The sequence below is a fragment of the Mastomys coucha genome, unplaced genomic scaffold (genome assembly GCF_008632895.1).
Source record: "Mastomys coucha isolate ucsf_1 unplaced genomic scaffold, UCSF_Mcou_1 pScaffold18, whole genome shotgun sequence".
NCBI lineage: Eukaryota > Metazoa > Chordata > Mammalia > Rodentia > Muridae > Mastomys > Mastomys coucha.
In genome coordinates this window covers 84,368,496-84,384,879 of record NW_022196900.1, presented here as the reverse complement: position 1 = coordinate 84,384,879, position 16,384 = coordinate 84,368,496, and the positions used below count along the sequence as shown (strand labels likewise).

The following is a 16,384-nucleotide window of genomic DNA, read 5'->3' as shown; positions in this document are numbered from 1 at the left end:
GTAGACCAGGCTGGCCTCGAACTCAGAAATCTGCCTGCCTCTGCCTCCCGAGTGCTGGGATTAAAGGCTAAAAAACTCTTAACTTCAAACCAAGTCATATACTAAAAATGGGTGAGGGGGGCATCAAGTTTTGTCTGTTGTGAAGTGAGAGCACAGCTCAGCCCCTAACAAGTGGGGAGGACTTTTCCGGTGGAGGAGCAGCAGATGGATGGATGGCAGTCAGAATACATACGTAAGGAGGTGTCCGTTGGGGATGAAGGTGGAACTCTGTGGTAGAGCGTTGGCTGGCAGGCACGATCCCCAGCATGGAGGTGGGTAATAGAGTAAAAGAGAGAGGTTTTGTTGTTGTAGTTGTTTGTTTGTTTGTTAGTATGTGCACATCACAGGGGTCTGTAGCCGGACCTACTGTAGAAGGTGGATGAAGTACTGATTTAAGAAGTATATTTCTATTTCTAACCCATTGGAACCAAGTGGCACAGCCCTTCATATACTCTTGGCCTCTCTATGGGAAATGAAAAGGAACGAGAAGAACACAGGAAAAGCTTGACTACTCAGAGGCTACTGCATTGAGTATGTGGCGAAGGCAGGGCTGGAGAGGTGGGAGCAATGGTGAGACCTTCAGAGAGGCTGACAAGGAGGAATCGAAGGTCTTCCAGGCCCTCTTCCCTCAAGCCTGGCATAGTGTGGCTGTCAGCCTGGAGTCAGCTCTTTGCCCACCCCTTCTATTCCCCAGATAAGCCATAGGCAGCCCCAGGTCGAGGTCTCTTCATAATATCACATTTCAGGGAGAGAGAGAGAGAGGAGAAAAAAAAGTCTAATGCAGTGTAGTGACTTGCCAAGATAAGCCTAATATCTAGATAAGATCGGAGTTTGTTTTAGAAAGAAAACAAAGCCTGATGCTTTGGAGAGCTCAGCTTGATTCAAGTAAGGACTGTGGTCTGAGTGCCCTGAAATTTTCATGCTGACCCAAAAAGAAAATAAACAAGCCTTCTAAAGCTCAGGGAGAGAGAATGAGAGTGGGGAGGTGGGGTGGGGGCAGGTAATGGGTGCTCCAGCCCTGTGAGGGTGCCCTGTGAGGGCTAGGGTGGATATGGACGCTCAGTGATGAGGAGTGAGTCTGCCGAGTCTGCAGAGGGAATTTGGAGCCAGGGCTGTGCACAGAAGGAAGGCGGGGTGTGGCTGAGGATGGGGTTCTAATCCTGAGTGTGATTAGATGGGGGGGTGCGGTTCCCCGAGCTGAGGCTGGTCCTCTGCTACCGTTAGGACAGGCGACATAGTCATGGGTGAATAGCCCAGGAGGAACCACATCAAGCTCCACAGCGCACAGGAAGAAGTGAGCAGGGCCAGAGGCCACGCTACCCTCCAGTGTTACTGAGTGTTGGGGCCACCAAACTTTCCTATTCTTCTGGGAAAATCTCCAACCCTGGAAGTAGGAAAGAAACAGAGCTCATGTCAGGGACAAGACAAATCACTTTTTCCCTTTGTGTATCAAATCATAATCCATAGAAAAGGTGGGCTGTCCTGGGTTATCATAGCTACTTAAAGCTCCCCTTGACAGCCATTCGCCTTCTTCACAACACTTCCCCTGCCTGCACATTTCCTTTCCTAACTACTGCGCAGCTCAAGTGCTACCTCCCCCAGATAATCTTTCATTAGTCCTCCCCACTCTGACCCAAGTATGTCCTTTCTTTCTTTTCTCTCTCTCTCTTTCTTTCTTTCTTTCTTTCTTTCTTTCTTTCCTTCCTTCCTTCCTTCCTTTTCCTTCTTTCTTTCCTTCTTTCTTTCTTTTTCTTTCTTTCTTTCTTTCTTTCTTTCTTTCTTTCTTTCATTTTTCTATTTATTTATTTTTTTGTCTACCCCTCACCCCTGCCACACCAGACAGGATTTCTCTTGGCTGTCCTGGAACTTATGTAGACCAGGCTAGCCTTGAACTCACAGAGATCCACCTGCCTCTACCTCACGAGTGCTGGGATTGAAGAGGGTGGGCCACCACACCCAGCTTCCAAAATAGAGATTCTTAGCAGAGGGTAATTTTTCCTCCAGGGGACATCTGACCATGTGTGTAGACATTTTTCGTTATCACACCGACAGGTGCTACTGGCACCTGGGAGACAGAGGCCGAGGTTGCAGCTAATTATCCTACTATGCCTGGAAAGGCTCCCTCCACCCAAAATAATGATCCCACCCAAACTCAGTACCACTGAGTTGTCAGTGACGAGTGAATGCTCAGGCAAGACTACATCTCCCAGCCACCTTTGCAGTTGGGTGTAATGTGAGACAAGGTTCGGATGGACTGGATGTAGAATGTTGGATGGCTAAACTACAGACAGATGAAGTCTGGCTCTCTAAGTTACCACGGGAAGGAAAAATCACTTGTCCACAAGAAACACCCATCCCTGACCACCCTGTGTGAAATACTCTTTAACAGCAATAAGCCGTTGAGTGACTGGGGGTTGTCATAGCCCTGGAATAGCTTTCTTTGTTTTCTCTGTTTTCCTAGGCAGTCCATTCATTCACTGTTCCATTCATGCCACAAGTATTTCTTTATGCATCAGGCTCTGTGCTAGGGCCCAAGAAGCTAGAGGGAAGAACGAGAGACATCCCCCCCATGGTTCCCACTCTTACTCGGGTGATGGTTTACTAAGAAGACTTAGACAATAAAGCAGAGTTAATTATGCTCTTAGAGGGATGGGGTGGGGTGGCAACAAGAAGAGCTCCACACTCAGCCAGGGCGGGGTTCCTGGGTGAGTAGCAGCATTTTCTAGGAGAAAGCACAGAACAGCTAGTGCGGGGAGGTGAAGATACCATAGAAAGACCCTGCACCAGGCTGTGGCGCTGAGAGAAGGCCTTCAGTCTCTGACATTCCAGGCTTTAAAACGGTCAGCTTCTCATCTGCTATCATCACCCAGGCTGACTGGAAGTTCACACACTTTATCTTGCCTCTTGAGTGCTCTGTGCTGGTGCTTGCATTGTGCCTGGGATTCTTCCCTCTTTGAATGACCCAAGGAGATTTTCCCTACCAGCCTGCTCAGACAGAACTCATTTCTAGTTTCTGTTCAGTCCTCCTTTACCGCAAACACTGTCCACACCCATGTAGACCTCCTCTCCCGCCCCCCAGAACCAGAAGCCTGGAGGATCACTATGGACTCTCTCACTTGGGGTCCATGTCTACCAGATCATTAGTCGTCTAAAATCAGAGAATTTTAACACCTCCTTAACACCTCGAGGATCCCGACCAAGACTCCCTTCCGGTTTACTTCCAACCAGGAAGCCAAAGGTGCCCTGCCTCTGCTCTTGCCTTGCTCTTGTCAGTTATCTTTTCAAACACCAACTTACCTGCCCTCCCTGCACTTTCTGTGAGCCTTCAGGGTGAAATTCAACTTTCTGCCAAGCCCTCCCTTTCCGCTAAGCCCTCCCTGCAAGCGTCTTTGTCTAGACCAGCTCCCATTTCCAGTTTCCTGTGTTCTTGAACACCTTGCTCCGCCCCTCGGAGGCCCTCGCACCTCCTGCTGGGAACCTTCCTTCAGGGCTCCTGCATCTATCTACCTGGGATGTTCCCCTCCCCCTCCTGCATCTGGCTTTCTCTTATTCGCCCTTCAAAACGTAGTGCGGACTTGCGAGCTTGAGAGCGTACAAGCCATCTTCGCCAGTGACTATCGGGGGTCTTGCTGGATTTTGAAGCTTGAAAAGTGAAATGTCTCACGTAGGTTCACGTGCTGGAACTCTCTGAGCTGAGAGGGCTGTGGAACCTCTAAGAAAGTGGCTCCTTGCCAGAGGAAGTGTGGCTCTTGGGGCAGGCCTTGGGGCTTTGTAGCCTGACCCAACTTCCCAGCTCTTGCTGAATATGGATAATCCTTTCTCCTTAAGTTGTCTTCACTAGGGTGTTAGCACCGGAACAGAAAATTAACTTAAACAGTGGACGTTCAGTGAACTTGGATAAGTGTGCAGAGGAGTAGATAGAGGGCAGATGGATTCCTGGCTGGATAGGAAGATGGATGAATAGATGGATGAATGGATGAACAGATGGGGCAGATTCTTAAGAAGGTTCTCGGTAGTATTTGTGAAATTGACTCACTACATTCTCCTAGAACGTCATTGGCCGGATTTCTTAAAGAAATACTTTCCCTGAATTATGATTTCTTGTCACGCTGTCTTCAGAGAACTCTGACATGAGAAACTGACCAACTTAACAGCATTTCTGTCCTTTATGAAAGCAGAATTGAATATATTGCCCACTATGTCACTCAGTGTCCTTTATACAAGGACTCATGATAAATTCATGCTTGGGGTTATTTCTAGGAAAGACTTTGTCTCTGCAGATGAAGATGTGTGCTTTCTGCTGTGAGAAAATAAAATAAATAAAATAAAATAAAAAATCTGTTTCTCTTCTTTGGCTCACAAGCAGGGATCCCTAGCTTTATCATCTTATTACCTCCATGCAGGCAGCCGGTTCAGGGGCCTGGAAGCAGCAGCTCTTCCTACCTTCTTCCAATGGAGTCAGTGTGGGCTTTACTCTGGAATGCCAGTTTTGTACTTGTAAATCCCAAGGCTGCCTTGCAGCTCAGCAGTGAGTTAGTAGAGGTTTGGAAGGAGTGCACATTGGTGACCAATGCCGCCTTGCAGAAGATGAGAAAGGAGACTTAAAACACCTGGTGGCTCACGTAGCATTCATTTCCACTGCTGTGATAAGACACCATGCCCCAAAACAACTTGGGAGGAAAGGGGGTCAAATGCACCCACTCCCTCAGGTCACTCCCCAGGACTAAGGGAAGTCAGGGCAGGAACTCTGGCACAGGAAGAGCTGAGGCAGAGATCTTGGAGGAGTGCTGCTTCCTGGCTTGCTCTGCACAGGGCTTGCTCAGCCTGCTTTCTTCTAACACCCTGGGCCAGCAGCCAAAGTGTGGCACCACCCACAATGAGCTGGGCCCTCCCCCATCAATCCTCGATCAAGAAAATGCTCCATGGGCCAATCTGGTGAGGACATTTTCTCAACTGAGGTTTTCTCTTCCCTAGAAAACTAGGCCTAATCTAGCCAACCCAGCAGGGATCTCATATAGAGTATCCTAAGAAATCGCCTGGTAGAAGGGGTGATGAGCCAGCCTGACTCTGGCTTTGTTGTGGTGTTATTATTGGGCCACCCTTGCAAGTCACTTAGGCCAACTGTTAGATTTCAAACCCAGGCCAAACTGTGGGAGGTGTCTATTTAACATAGCAAAGTGGATGCTGGCCACCTGGTTCCCCCTGTATCCTGAAGTTCTACCTCCTAAAGGGCCCTCCTGGCAAGCGTCCCCTAAACATCTGCAGTCCAGGGGCTAGGCTGCCCGTCCCCAACTCTTCTTCCCTATATAATTCACCATTTTGGTTACGTGATCTCATCTTTTCACTTAGCTCCCTTCGGGTCTCCTGGCTGCTGTACCTGGTTCCCCTCCCTCTCCTCGTCCCTCTCCTCACATGACTCAAGGGTCATGTGCAAGCTGTACTCTCCCAGGTATCCTGTGCCTGACCATGCTCTCCTACACATCTATAATAAACTTCCTCCTCCACCATACTCACGAGAAGTCATGTCCTTTCCTTTTTATTTATTTTTTTCCATTCACCAACCATGGTCTTTCTTTACCCCAACTTTAAGTGCAGTTCTCCATAGACTGCCATTTTTACAAGATGGTTCATAATAATTGTTGATGATAATAATAATAAATGATTTACTTGTACTGAAGGGCAGACCTAGTAATAGGAATATTATATGCATCTGGCACCAGTTCTTAGTTATTGTTTCTTGTTGGTTGGTTGGTTGGTTGGTTGGTTGGTTGGTTGGTTGATTGGTTGGTTGGTTGGTTAGTTGTCTTTAGTACTGGGGATTGAACCTAGGTCCTCACTCATGGAAGGCAAGGGTTCCCCAGCCTGCATTTCCCTATTCAAAAATCCCCTTAACTGCCTGTAGATGTGTGTCCCTTTGCATATGAAGGCACACCAGAGCCATCCCAAAACAGAGCAAGTAAGCAAATAGCAGAGCATGCATTTTAGTTCAGATGCTTCAGTTGCTACCTTCTGAGCTCCTACCTACTTCCTCACCTGTGGACAGCAAGGATGCAGTTAGGAGAAATGATCCCCCACCACAGGCCCAGCAGTAAAGAATTACTGAAGATGTTGCCTGGAGACAGATGGCGCCGAGTCACACAGCCTTGCTTCCAAAACACTGTACGTTCCTTTCCAGAGCCCTGGAAATGGCTGGCTATTCCAGAGCTGAGACAACATGGCATCAGCTTCTTTCTTTTCATTCTTTGTACTTCAAGAAATGTGAAGACCTCAGACATCCGAGACCCACCCTCTGGGCAGTTTGGCTCTTTGGATATCAAGGAAATAGCAATGGTGGGGGTGGGGATAGTCTTCAGAGATTGGTAAGGACTACCAAAAGAATCTGAGGCTTGGGAATTTTATTAGCCTCACAATAAAAAGAAGAAAATGGCAACATGGAAATCAGTAAATATTTAATTAAATGCAAAGTGTAACATTATGTCAACTTCATTAACTGTTGAATTTGGTAGGCATAAAGATTTAATTACATTTGATAAGGATTTATAGGTTAGAGTTTTTCTCTCTGCACAAGATTTCCTGAGTAGGCACCAAGATTGGGGAGAAACTGCACTTGACCATAAATTAAATAAACTACCCCTGGCCAAAAATATTTCAAAAGCAAATGGCAAAAGAGCTTTGTAATGTTCTTTACACTTTAAGAGTATAAAAGAGTGTATTTATTGTGAGCAGTAGGTAGGCTTAGTATCATGCCAGATGAGGAAGAGGGTGGGTGTGGCTTGGGTTTCTGTTTATTTTTATTTTCTTGGTTTTCTGTTTGTTTGTTTGTTTGAGACAGGGTCTTACTATGTAGCTCTGACTGGCCTGGAGCTCGCTTTGTAAACTAGGCTGGCTTCAAACTTGGAGAGATCCTTCTGTCTCAGCCTCCTGACAGCTGGCTTTCTTGATTTATTTTTTCCCTTTATGCACGCTAGGGTATTTTGAGCTTTACTGTATGGTCCATTAAGATTTTAAAAGAGGCCATGCCCACTTTTCTGAGTTTTGTAACCTAGTCCTATTTGTGTCAGATGTGGAAGGAGTCTTTGGCTAGAGGGTGGTTAGGGATGCTGCCTTCCCTTGAGATTTTTCTGATTCCAAATCAAAAGCATGAGGCTGGAGAGATTTGGTAGTGGCAGAGCTTCCCTAACATTCACAAAACCTTGGATTCAATTTCCAGCACCTCATAAGCCAGGTGTGGCGGGGCATGCCTGGAATCGCAGCGAGTCCTTGGGATCAGAGGCTTGTCCTGGGACTACACAGGACCATGGCTTTTGCTTTTATTTTGTTAGAAAAAGAAAAAGGAAGTGGGAAAAGGGTGGGAAGGGGGAAGAAAGCAGAAACCCTCCCTAATGACAGCGAACAGTCACTGGAAACACTGTGTTCGCCATAACTTCTGAGTTCTACCCACGCGTTGCCTCAACTGGCACCAAATACTTCTCTTAGGCCAGTGTTTTTATGACATCTGTTTTGTAGAGAAGCCAACTGAAACACAAAAAGGGTGAAACAAGCTGCCCAGGGTCATAGTCGAAGTAACAGAGAATTTAAGAACTTTTCCAAGTTCAAATACATCATAAATGAAATGGTGTCTATGATGATTAATGCCAGGTTTCAAATTCTTAAAAAAAAAAAAAAAAAAAAAAAAAAGCAGCAGAAGCCAAGCCCCGTCTTGTTCAATACTCTGTCTCCCGCATCTCCACCAGTCCTGGGTTCCGAGGGGACATAACTAACTCTCTGGACAATGGGATTAGCTTCGTTTGTGCCATCCTGCTCTGTGCCACCATACACTGGTGGAATGCTTTGTTCCTTCCTGAGGCCAAAGTCTATCTAAGGTATAGGATTTCCCTAAGCCTTGTGCCTTGCACTATGGGAGCTCATGACTGGTGTTTGGAAGTGCAAGACAGTCGAAGAGGTGGCCCAGTGCGTAAAAGGTGTAGCTGTCCAGCAGCCCCAGAGAACTGGGTACTTGAAAGGGAGGCTGGAAAAGGATGAAAAAGGATGGGTAGGTGAGAGAAGGATGAAGCCAAGACAAAGGTTTCTGACTAAGGCTTAAAGTTTAATATTCAGCTCTCCATTTCTGTAGGGAAGGCGCAGCCTTTGTTTTAGCGGGATTAAGTTACTTTGTTTCAGCTGGATTGTTGCAAAGCAAGCTCAGCAGGCAGACTGCTCCTGTAGGACTCCACAGGTGCCCTGGGACAGAAGACTCCACCCTAAGACACTTAGGTTGGTGGAAGACCAACTACTGCAAACAATTAAGGTCTATTTAGCCTGCACAAAGCTGGGGAAGGGCACAATTGCCCCCTCTTTTGTTTTGTTTTTTTAAAGATGGGCTGGATGGGGGCACAAGATTTACTCATTTTCCATGACCCCATCTAGGGTATAGAGTAGCTAAGTGGCCGTGTCTGTCTTATCTGTCTATATTTCTCCTTATCTGTTCTGGAGAACAAACACAAAAAGGCTTGCTGCACAAGCATGAGAAAGAGTTTGTCTATCCAGCATTCACATGAAAATCACATGGCTGTAGTAACTCTCACATAATCCTAGCATTTGGGAAGCAGAGAGATTTCCCTAGGCAAGCTAGCTAGCTAGACTAGCCCACAAGAAGAGCTTTGGTTGGGAGAGAGACCCTGCCCCAGTAAACAAGGCGGAGAGGACTCAAGGAAGACACCTGAAGTCAGTATCTGGCCTCCACATGAACACACACATACACATACACATGCACACACACACAGAGGTGTCCACACATATGCAACGTTCACACACAGAGAGAGGTGTCCATACACATGCAACATGCACACACACACACACACATACATGTGCAAAAATAATCACTGCCTGGAGAGGTTTATATGATGATTTCCCCAGTACAGTTAAAATTCTCTCGCTACATCTAGCCCAGAAGCTGTGGTTCAGAAACTCCAATATCATACATTTCAATGTAATCAAAAAGCAAACCAACGTACAGTGCTGTTAGGACTCTTCTGTGCCAGGTGATATCCTAGCAAGTACTGTGTGTTAAGCAATCACTTTGTAACTGAGCATCCAACACCAGCGCCATTCTCTCTGCCTCCCTAACACTGGGAGTGGCTAGTACCACTCTGTCCAGCTTTCTCACGTGGGTGCTGAGGGTCAAAGCAAGTCCCGGTGCTTGCATGACAAACACTTTACCAGCCGAGCCATCTCCCCAGCCTCTTTTAAGAAAAGGAGTTTGAGACAGAGCCATGTACAGAGAGCACCCCTGTGAAGACAAGGGAGATGTCTCTAAACTCAAGGGTAAGAGATCCTGTCTTAGTTTCTTTACAGTTGCTATGATAAAATACCCAGACAAAAGCCACTTAAAGGAGGAAGAATGTATTTTGTTCACAATTGTGGACGATAACCCACATTACCGAGGGGATGGATGCCAAGGAAGCAGGATCCTGAAGCAGTTAGTCACCTTACATCCATGGTCAAGAGTGGGAAACTGACTTTCTGCACATAGCTTATGCTCTCCACTCCTACTCAATTCAGGATCCTCCTACAGAGGGAATGGCACCACCCACAGTGGGTGGAACTTCCCATCTCAATTAACATAATCCTTGTTGATTACCTAATCCCTCACAGTACTACCCATAAACCACTGTAATGAAGACAATCCCTCACCAACACTTCCTTCTCAGGTGGTTCTAGATTATGTCAAGTTGGCAGTTAAAATTGATCATCAAAATTCTGAGTAAAGACATCCACATCGTCAGACCTCCCACAATCGTTGACACCTCTATCTTGTAGAACCATTAGGAAGTGAAGTTCTACTTTGTAAGCACAAACATGTGAAGGCCTTAACAAACCAACATGCTAAAGGACAGAGCAGCTCACCTCGGTTTCTGGTGACAGACAACGCAAAACCTAATGAAACCTTAATGTGAACCCAAGTGATTTGACTCTGGAGTCCATGTCTCTCGTAGAATGCTCTCTGTGCCATAGAATATGGTAACCCCCAGACACAGGTGGCTCTTGAGCACGGGAGATGTGCCTAGCGCAGGTGAAGAACCATTTTTCCCTGTTTTATTTTATTGAAATAGGTATGTGTGCATGTGTGCATGGGTGTTCCTATGTGTGTATGTGCATGTGTGGAGGTCAAAGGTCAACATGTTGGGTTCTTTTCTCTACTGTTCTAATTTTTTTCAGACAAGATCTTTTGCTGATCCTGGAGCTTACTGATTCCACTAGACTGGCTGACCAGCCACTCCCCCCAGTGTCTCAGGGTTTCTATTGCTGGGGTAAAAACACCATAACTAAAAGCAACTTGGGGGAAGAAAGGGTTTAATTCAGTTTAGAATTCCACCAAAGGAAGTCAGGGCAGGAACTCAAGGCAGGAACCTGGAGGCAGGAGCTGATGCAGAGGCCAAGGAGGAGTGCTGATTCCTGGCTTGTTCCTCCTGCTTTGCTCAGTTTGGTTTTTTTCTACAGCCCAGGACCTCCAGGATAGAGGATAGGGATTGTACCACAGTACAATGGCTTGACCCTCCATATCCATCCCTAAATAAGAAAATGCCATACAGACTTGCCTATGGGCCTATCATACAGAGGTATTTTCTCCATCACGATTCTCACAGACAACTCTAACTTGTGTGGAGCTAACAGCAAACTTTCCAGGATACCCAGGGATCCTCCTGTCTCCACCTCCTTAGTGCTGAGGATACAGGTATGTGAGGCTGTCTGGCTTCTTCATGTGCATTTTAGGGGAATCTAAACCCAGGACCTCCTGCTTATAGGGCGAGTACTTTATCTATTGAGCCATCTTCTTTCCAGTCCAAGAACTGAATTTTTAAACGTATGTTAAAATACAATTAAAATTTCAATAACCCCGTGTGGCTGGTGGCATTCATATCCGATGTAGCTTTATGCAGTTTTAAAGACAGCACTTAAGGATTTTCAGCATCTTTTTCAGAAGCCTGTGTGCTCTAAGAAAGCTACCTCTGTCTTTGTTCCCTACCCCTGCTTGTCTCCCCTTTTTTGGGTCTGTCCTCTCTGATATAGTCCCCAGTGCTTGCCTGGTTCCCTGTTCGAGGGAAGAGACAGCAGAGGAGAGGGTGAGCCAGCTGGGCTTTCCTGAATCCTGTGGCCTGGGCAGCGCAAGCAAGTCTTGGCACTCTGCTCTAAGCATGGGTGTTAGCCAACCAAATGCCAAGGGGCACAAACACTGAGTGACATTTTCAGAACTATTAATATTTCATCAGAAGTGATCACTCTTCCTTTAAATACACTATCTTAAAAGGTTTTCTACATTCTTAACTATAATTTTATTCAGTCTAGGCCCTCGGAATTTTCCCCAAAGGAGCACATCTTCAATTTCATAAGTGAAAACCAAAAAGGGAATGAAGCTCTGGCTTGCAAAACTCAGAGTCAACATTTCCAGGAACTCAGCCCCTTGATAAAGTGCAAAACTACGTAGCGGGCACCTACAGTTTGCCAGACCATTTACATACAGTGTACCATTAGTTTATCCAAGGTGCGTTTACTGAGTGCCTACCGTGTGCCAGGAATGTCATGGGGCTCACTATGTAGCTCAGGCTAACCTGGAACTTGAGATCCTCCTGCCTCAGCCTCCTGAGTGCTGGGGGTGTTACAGGTGTGTGCCACCACACCCAGCTCAGAAATATGAGTTGTATAATCAGGTGCTTTGCGGCAGCTCTTTGGTCCATCTGTAATCACCACTTCTGGCTATCTGGGTTAATAATACACCTCCTTCCATCAGGATATGATTTCATGAGAGGAAGCACCCTGTCTTTCTCCATCATCTTGCTTCTCCAGTGCTGAAGTGCTGAGCAGTTTACCTGGTGCAGAAGGAGGGTCCATGAATTCTGGAGGAATGGGAAGAAACTCAAGTCACACAGCAAAGAAACACAGTGATGATCAGATCACTGTGACTGGCTTCTTCAGGCCATGGCTATCTGCCTCGACCTCCCACTGGTTCTTCCCAGAGTGGACCCTAGGAGGAGTAACCACTGCTTTGGGGGACCAGGGAATACTTGGCAAGCTGGAGGAGGGTAGAGGGCAAATACCGATCCCTAGTAAAGGGTGCGATTTTTCCCCCTCCCCTACCACATCTGCCTGCCTTCCTGTCCCAGTGCTGGAGGTCAGCTTGGGAACCAAGAGCATTAGATCATGTCTAGTCCCCTAACTTTGAGTTCCAGCTTCACTTCTTGAACTCAGGGCACAACCATTTGTAACTTGGAGACTCAGTTTCCTCCCACCATATGAGCCGAATGAATAAAACGTAGTACAAGCTCGCGAGAGCGCTTGGCATCAGGTGCTCCCGTGGGATGGCAGTTAGGATTAAAGCCAGCAGACAAAGGGGCAGGTCCCCCACTTCTACGCAACTTCTGAAGTTTGTATGCAGTGGTGGGATGAGAACCGTGTTTCACTTTGACTTACTTCTAAGAGAAAGTTCCCTGGAGTCTTGCCAGTTGCACCCCGCCCCCACTCCACCTGCGGGTCCTAGGGACGAACGCCCGGCCCGTGCTGTCCCCCCACCCACTGCCCCGCGCACCCAGCCGTTGCGCTTGAACCCACTGAAAGAATCCCAGCTCTCGACGGCAGGGGTGTGGGAGCTACTGACACGCAAATCCGCTGACCCCGCCCGGGCCTGCCCTGCCCAATCGGCGCCCTTTCAAGGGTTGGGACCCTCTGCAGTGCGGGTAGCAGCTCTGCGCGGGGGCGTGATAAGTGTCCGCTGAGGACCTGGGCCAGGCGTACCAGCACAACACCGCATTGGAGATTTCTTTTTTGGGGGGAGGCAGAGCAGCAGAAAGAGAGAGAGAGAGAGAGAGAGAGAGAGAGAGAGAGAGAGACAGAGACAGAGACAGAGACAGAGACACAGAGAGAGAGACAGAGACAGAGAGAGACAGAGAGACAGAGACAGAGAGACAGGGAGACAGAGAGACAGAGAGAGACAGAGAGACAGAGACAGAGAGACAGAGACAGAGAGACAGAGACAGAGAGAGACAGAGAGAGACAGAGACAGAGAGAGAGAGAGACAGAGAGAGACAGAGAGACAGAGAGAGACAGAGAGAGGCAGCTGGCAGTGGGTCGGGCCGTTAGCCCTCCGTGTACACCAGATCATAGGAAAGGCGGGAGGAGACAATCCTATGGCCCGCACCCACCCAGTCTAGTACAGTGCCTGACCCTTATCCTGCCCTTCTGGTGGCTTGGCAGGCGAGAATGGGCTGAGTCCCAGGCCCTGAAAGGTGTCACAGGGGTGTAGCAACGGGGCTGGGTTCTGTGGGGAGAGCCAGTCCTCCCCTCCAGTCGTTCCCAGATGTCATTCTGCCCGCCCAGGCGCTTGGTTCCTGAGTTCCGGGGCATTCCACGGTTACTAAGTTACTGGTTTTTGTTGACTTTTAAATATTTTCTTCTACGGGAGAGGGGGAGGGGGGCAAAAGCCAGGATAGAGCAAATAAAAACAGGTCAACATAAGCCCCCCCTCCCCAAAAGAAATTTGCCCTCTACTCCTCATCTCCACCCAAACCAAAGGCCTCTGAAACCCATCCCTTGGCTGGAGCAACAGCCAGCCAGAACTGACGACTTCCCAGGCCCGGTCTTCAGCTCCCTTTCTGGTGAATGAGGGCTGGTGGGGGACAGTCCCTTTGTCTCCCAGCCCTGGGTGGACAAAGGGGCTTCCGGAAAGAGAGAAAGAGGATGGCCAGTGGAAATGGACTTCCTCCATCCTCCACCCTGGTGGCCAAGCGTCCCTCCGCCCTGGGGCCATTCCCCAGATATGTCTGGATCCACCAGGACACACCCCAGGATAGCCTAGACAAGATTTGCCATGATATCTGGAAGAGAGTTCAGGGCTTGCCAGAGTCCCTGCAGCCCAGGACCTCGCTGGAGAAGCTCTCGGCTCCCGTGACTGCCACTGTCGGCTTTCAAGATGAGTGAGTCCTCTCCTGTTTGGTTGATTATAAAGGGAGGGAGGGAGGATGAAGTCTGACTTTGGGTTGAAACGATTGGGCCCAGTGTTGAGTCCTAAACACATATCCTCCCCCTCCTCACCCCACTTCTGTAATCTTGAGTCTCTTTTGGTTGGAGGAGCTGGCCAAGGTCCTGAAGTTCCAGACGTGAGGAAAGCAGCCACTCCTGGCAGCTTCTTTTCAGCGACTAAGGAAGGAGAAGTTTTCTCCTCCTAAAGACATAGGTGGCTAAGATAAAGATCTGGGGTCCTTGCAGGAGCGTTATTGCCAGCCTAAGGGTTAGATGACTCATTACTGTCCCCAGAGGCAGCTAGATGACCTTTTCCCCCTTTCCCAAGAAAAGTCCAGGCATTGGCACAGATGATCCTGGTGGTTGGAAACCACATCTGGAATCCCCTAATACAGAGAGCAGCTGTCCCATTCAGCATCCACAGAGCTACTGCAAGAGCGCACATCAAAATATTTACTGGGAAGGCATTGACATATTCAGAGGACATAATAGAAAATTAAAGTGCGGGAAGATGGCTGTAAATAGCCGGTTTCCCGGATGGGAAATCCCCTGTCGGGGAAACACAGAGCTAAGTGTTTCAGTACTAGGGAAAAGTTGAGGAGATAGTGTTGGGGCTGGCTATTGGAAAGGAGAGGAAGGAGCAGAGAGGAAGACGGGATCTCATTAGGAAAAGGAGTGCATCAGCTGTGGTGATTAATGCCGCTGCTGAGTACTCTTTTCAAGGCTCTGCATCTTCAAAGTGGGCTGCACGCGTTAATTAATCCTCCCAGCATCCCTATGAAACAGGTATTAGTGTCCCCATTTTACAGATGGATTAAGTGTTAATAATTAAGTGCTAATTAAAGCCTAAGTGATAATTAAGTGTTGTCTGCCCCCAACACATGCTCCAACTCAGTTCATAGATGCTCGGAAGTTGGGGGGGGGGTGATCCAGGCATTTATCAGCTGCCTCTGGTTTCAGAGCTCTCTAAGCATCGCCGAGGTGGAAAGCAGAGTAGAGCTGACGCTCGGGTCTGCACTTGCTGCAAGCTCCTTTGCTTGCTGCAGATGAAGGCAGGAGGCATGCTGGCTGCTCCTGCCTCCTCTGCCCTGTGCTCAGCAGGACCCGGCTCGGATGCAAATGGCCTTTCTGTAGCCAGAATCCTGTGGCTAGTCTGTTCAGTGGCACTGAGCTCCTCTGCCCTATTCACTGCCATCTGCTCTGGGACAGTGCCTTGGCACAGGGAACCTTGAGGCTGCACTCAGCTCTCTCAGTGGCCAAGTAGCTGATTGTCCACTTTCTGGATCAAAGGTCAGGAGCAATTTCCAGTAGATATCCCCTTCCCTGCCAGGTCACACTGAATTCATGGAGACAGACTCTACTTCCAGTCTGCACTTGGCCGGAAATTGAACTGGCCTACCTTTGGCCCGTCGCTTCTCTCCATTTGGCCTTGATTTCCTCATCTGCAAATTAAGGATGATGTGCCCTGCCTTGTCCACCTCAGAGTTGATAACGAGGGCTAAATGTGATGGGAAACAAAGAAATGAAAGATGTATTATACAAACAAGGCTGCCTTAGTATGGAGTTCATCGAGTTTCGGGGAGGGGAAGGTGCTTTAGGTGGCTTCGTCTAGAGTTGTCATGTTGTGATTCACGATCCGAGGAGCCTTCAGACAGCCTTCCTGGAGTCAAGTGGGCTCTTAGCTGGACCAGTCTGTCTCTTCTACACCAACACCTACACACATGCACACACACACACACACACACACACACACACACACAAAAGCACTCGCATGCGCTTCAGCCTGAGCTCTTCAGGCTTTTGTTAGCTTTACTAACTGGAGTTCTGAGGACAATTGCATTTGGAAGAGTTCTGGGAGGAGAGACCTGGGAATCTGCTGACTTAGATGAATAAACCACATCCTAATTGTGTAGCTGTCCACCCAGTAGACAACAATGAGCGAGCAAGGGAGGGCTTCTTGGAATGAAAGCCAGCCATGAGGCTGGAGTCAGATACCCAAGTCCAGCCCTGGGCTGGCTGGAGAACCGGTGACTGTGAGATTGGTCTGAGCTTTGTTTTCCTCATCTGCCAAGTTGGGGTGACAGGTAGGGGTGGCTGGAGGTGACAAATCAGGACTGCTCAAGGGTCCTGCTGGTAATTAGGAATGATAGACTCATTCTAATGACAGCAGTTACAATTTCTGTAAACCCTGCCCTTTTTGCATGAGGTAGTGAAAGTCCAAGTGTGTGTAAATGTAAGCTTCCATAATTATCAAATTATGCTGTTCTGGTTTTAATTGCTCCTCTCCCCCCTTTAAACAGAAACCCAATCTCTGCTATCTGCTTTTTTATTTTTATTTTACTTTTTTTTTTTT

The 16,384-nt window shown here is 47.9% G+C and overlaps 2 protein-coding genes across 7 annotated transcripts in view; one reads left to right on the top strand and one right to left on the bottom strand.

Moving 5' to 3' along the window:
• Window positions 1-342: 342 nt before the first annotated feature.
• On the bottom strand, window positions 343-13,441 carry LOC116096667. Of its 6 annotated transcripts, none has more exons than XR_004121070.1 (3): window positions 13,237-13,441; window positions 11,628-11,912; window positions 343-1,423 (listed from the first exon to the last, which is right to left on the bottom strand). XR_004121070.1 is itself a non-coding variant. In XM_031378715.1 (3 exons), the coding sequence occupies exons 1-3, from the start codon at window positions 13,414-13,416 to the stop codon at window positions 998-1,000; spliced, it is 633 nt and encodes a 210-aa protein (XP_031234575.1). In that variant the 5' UTR covers window positions 13,417-13,441; the 3' UTR covers window positions 343-997. The 6 variants fall into 6 exon arrangements, 1 of the variants encoding a protein (XP_031234575.1); XR_004121073.1 differs by having other exon boundaries at window positions 11,628-11,885; XR_004121072.1 differs by lacking the exon at window positions 13,237-13,441 and adding an exon at window positions 12,487-12,596 and having other exon boundaries at window positions 11,628-11,885.
• Window positions 13,033-16,384, top strand: part of CUNH1orf94 (chromosome unknown C1orf94 homolog) — a 41,533-nt gene continuing 38,181 nt past the window's right edge. Inside the window, exon 1 of the mRNA XM_031378714.1 lies at window positions 13,033-13,985. Within this exon, the coding sequence (XP_031234574.1) occupies window positions 13,672-13,985 (314 nt within the window). The 5' untranslated portion in view covers window positions 13,033-13,671. The remainder of the gene's footprint in view (window positions 13,986-16,384) is intronic.

Excerpts from the sequence above, each read along its gene's own strand:
- LOC116096667 (XM_031378715.1), bottom strand. The coding sequence starts at position 13,416 with ATGCCCCGGAACTCAGGAACCAAGCGCCTGGGCGGGCAGAATGACATC. Across the intron at positions 11,913-13,236 it reads ACCAGAAGGGCAGGATAAGG|AATTCATGGACCCTCCTTCT; the intron begins GTCAGGCACTGT and ends CCATTCCTCCAG. Across the intron at positions 1,424-11,885 it reads GGACCCTCCTTCTGCACCAG|GGTTGGAGATTTTCCCAGAA; the intron begins GTAAACTGCTCA and ends TCCTACTTCCAG.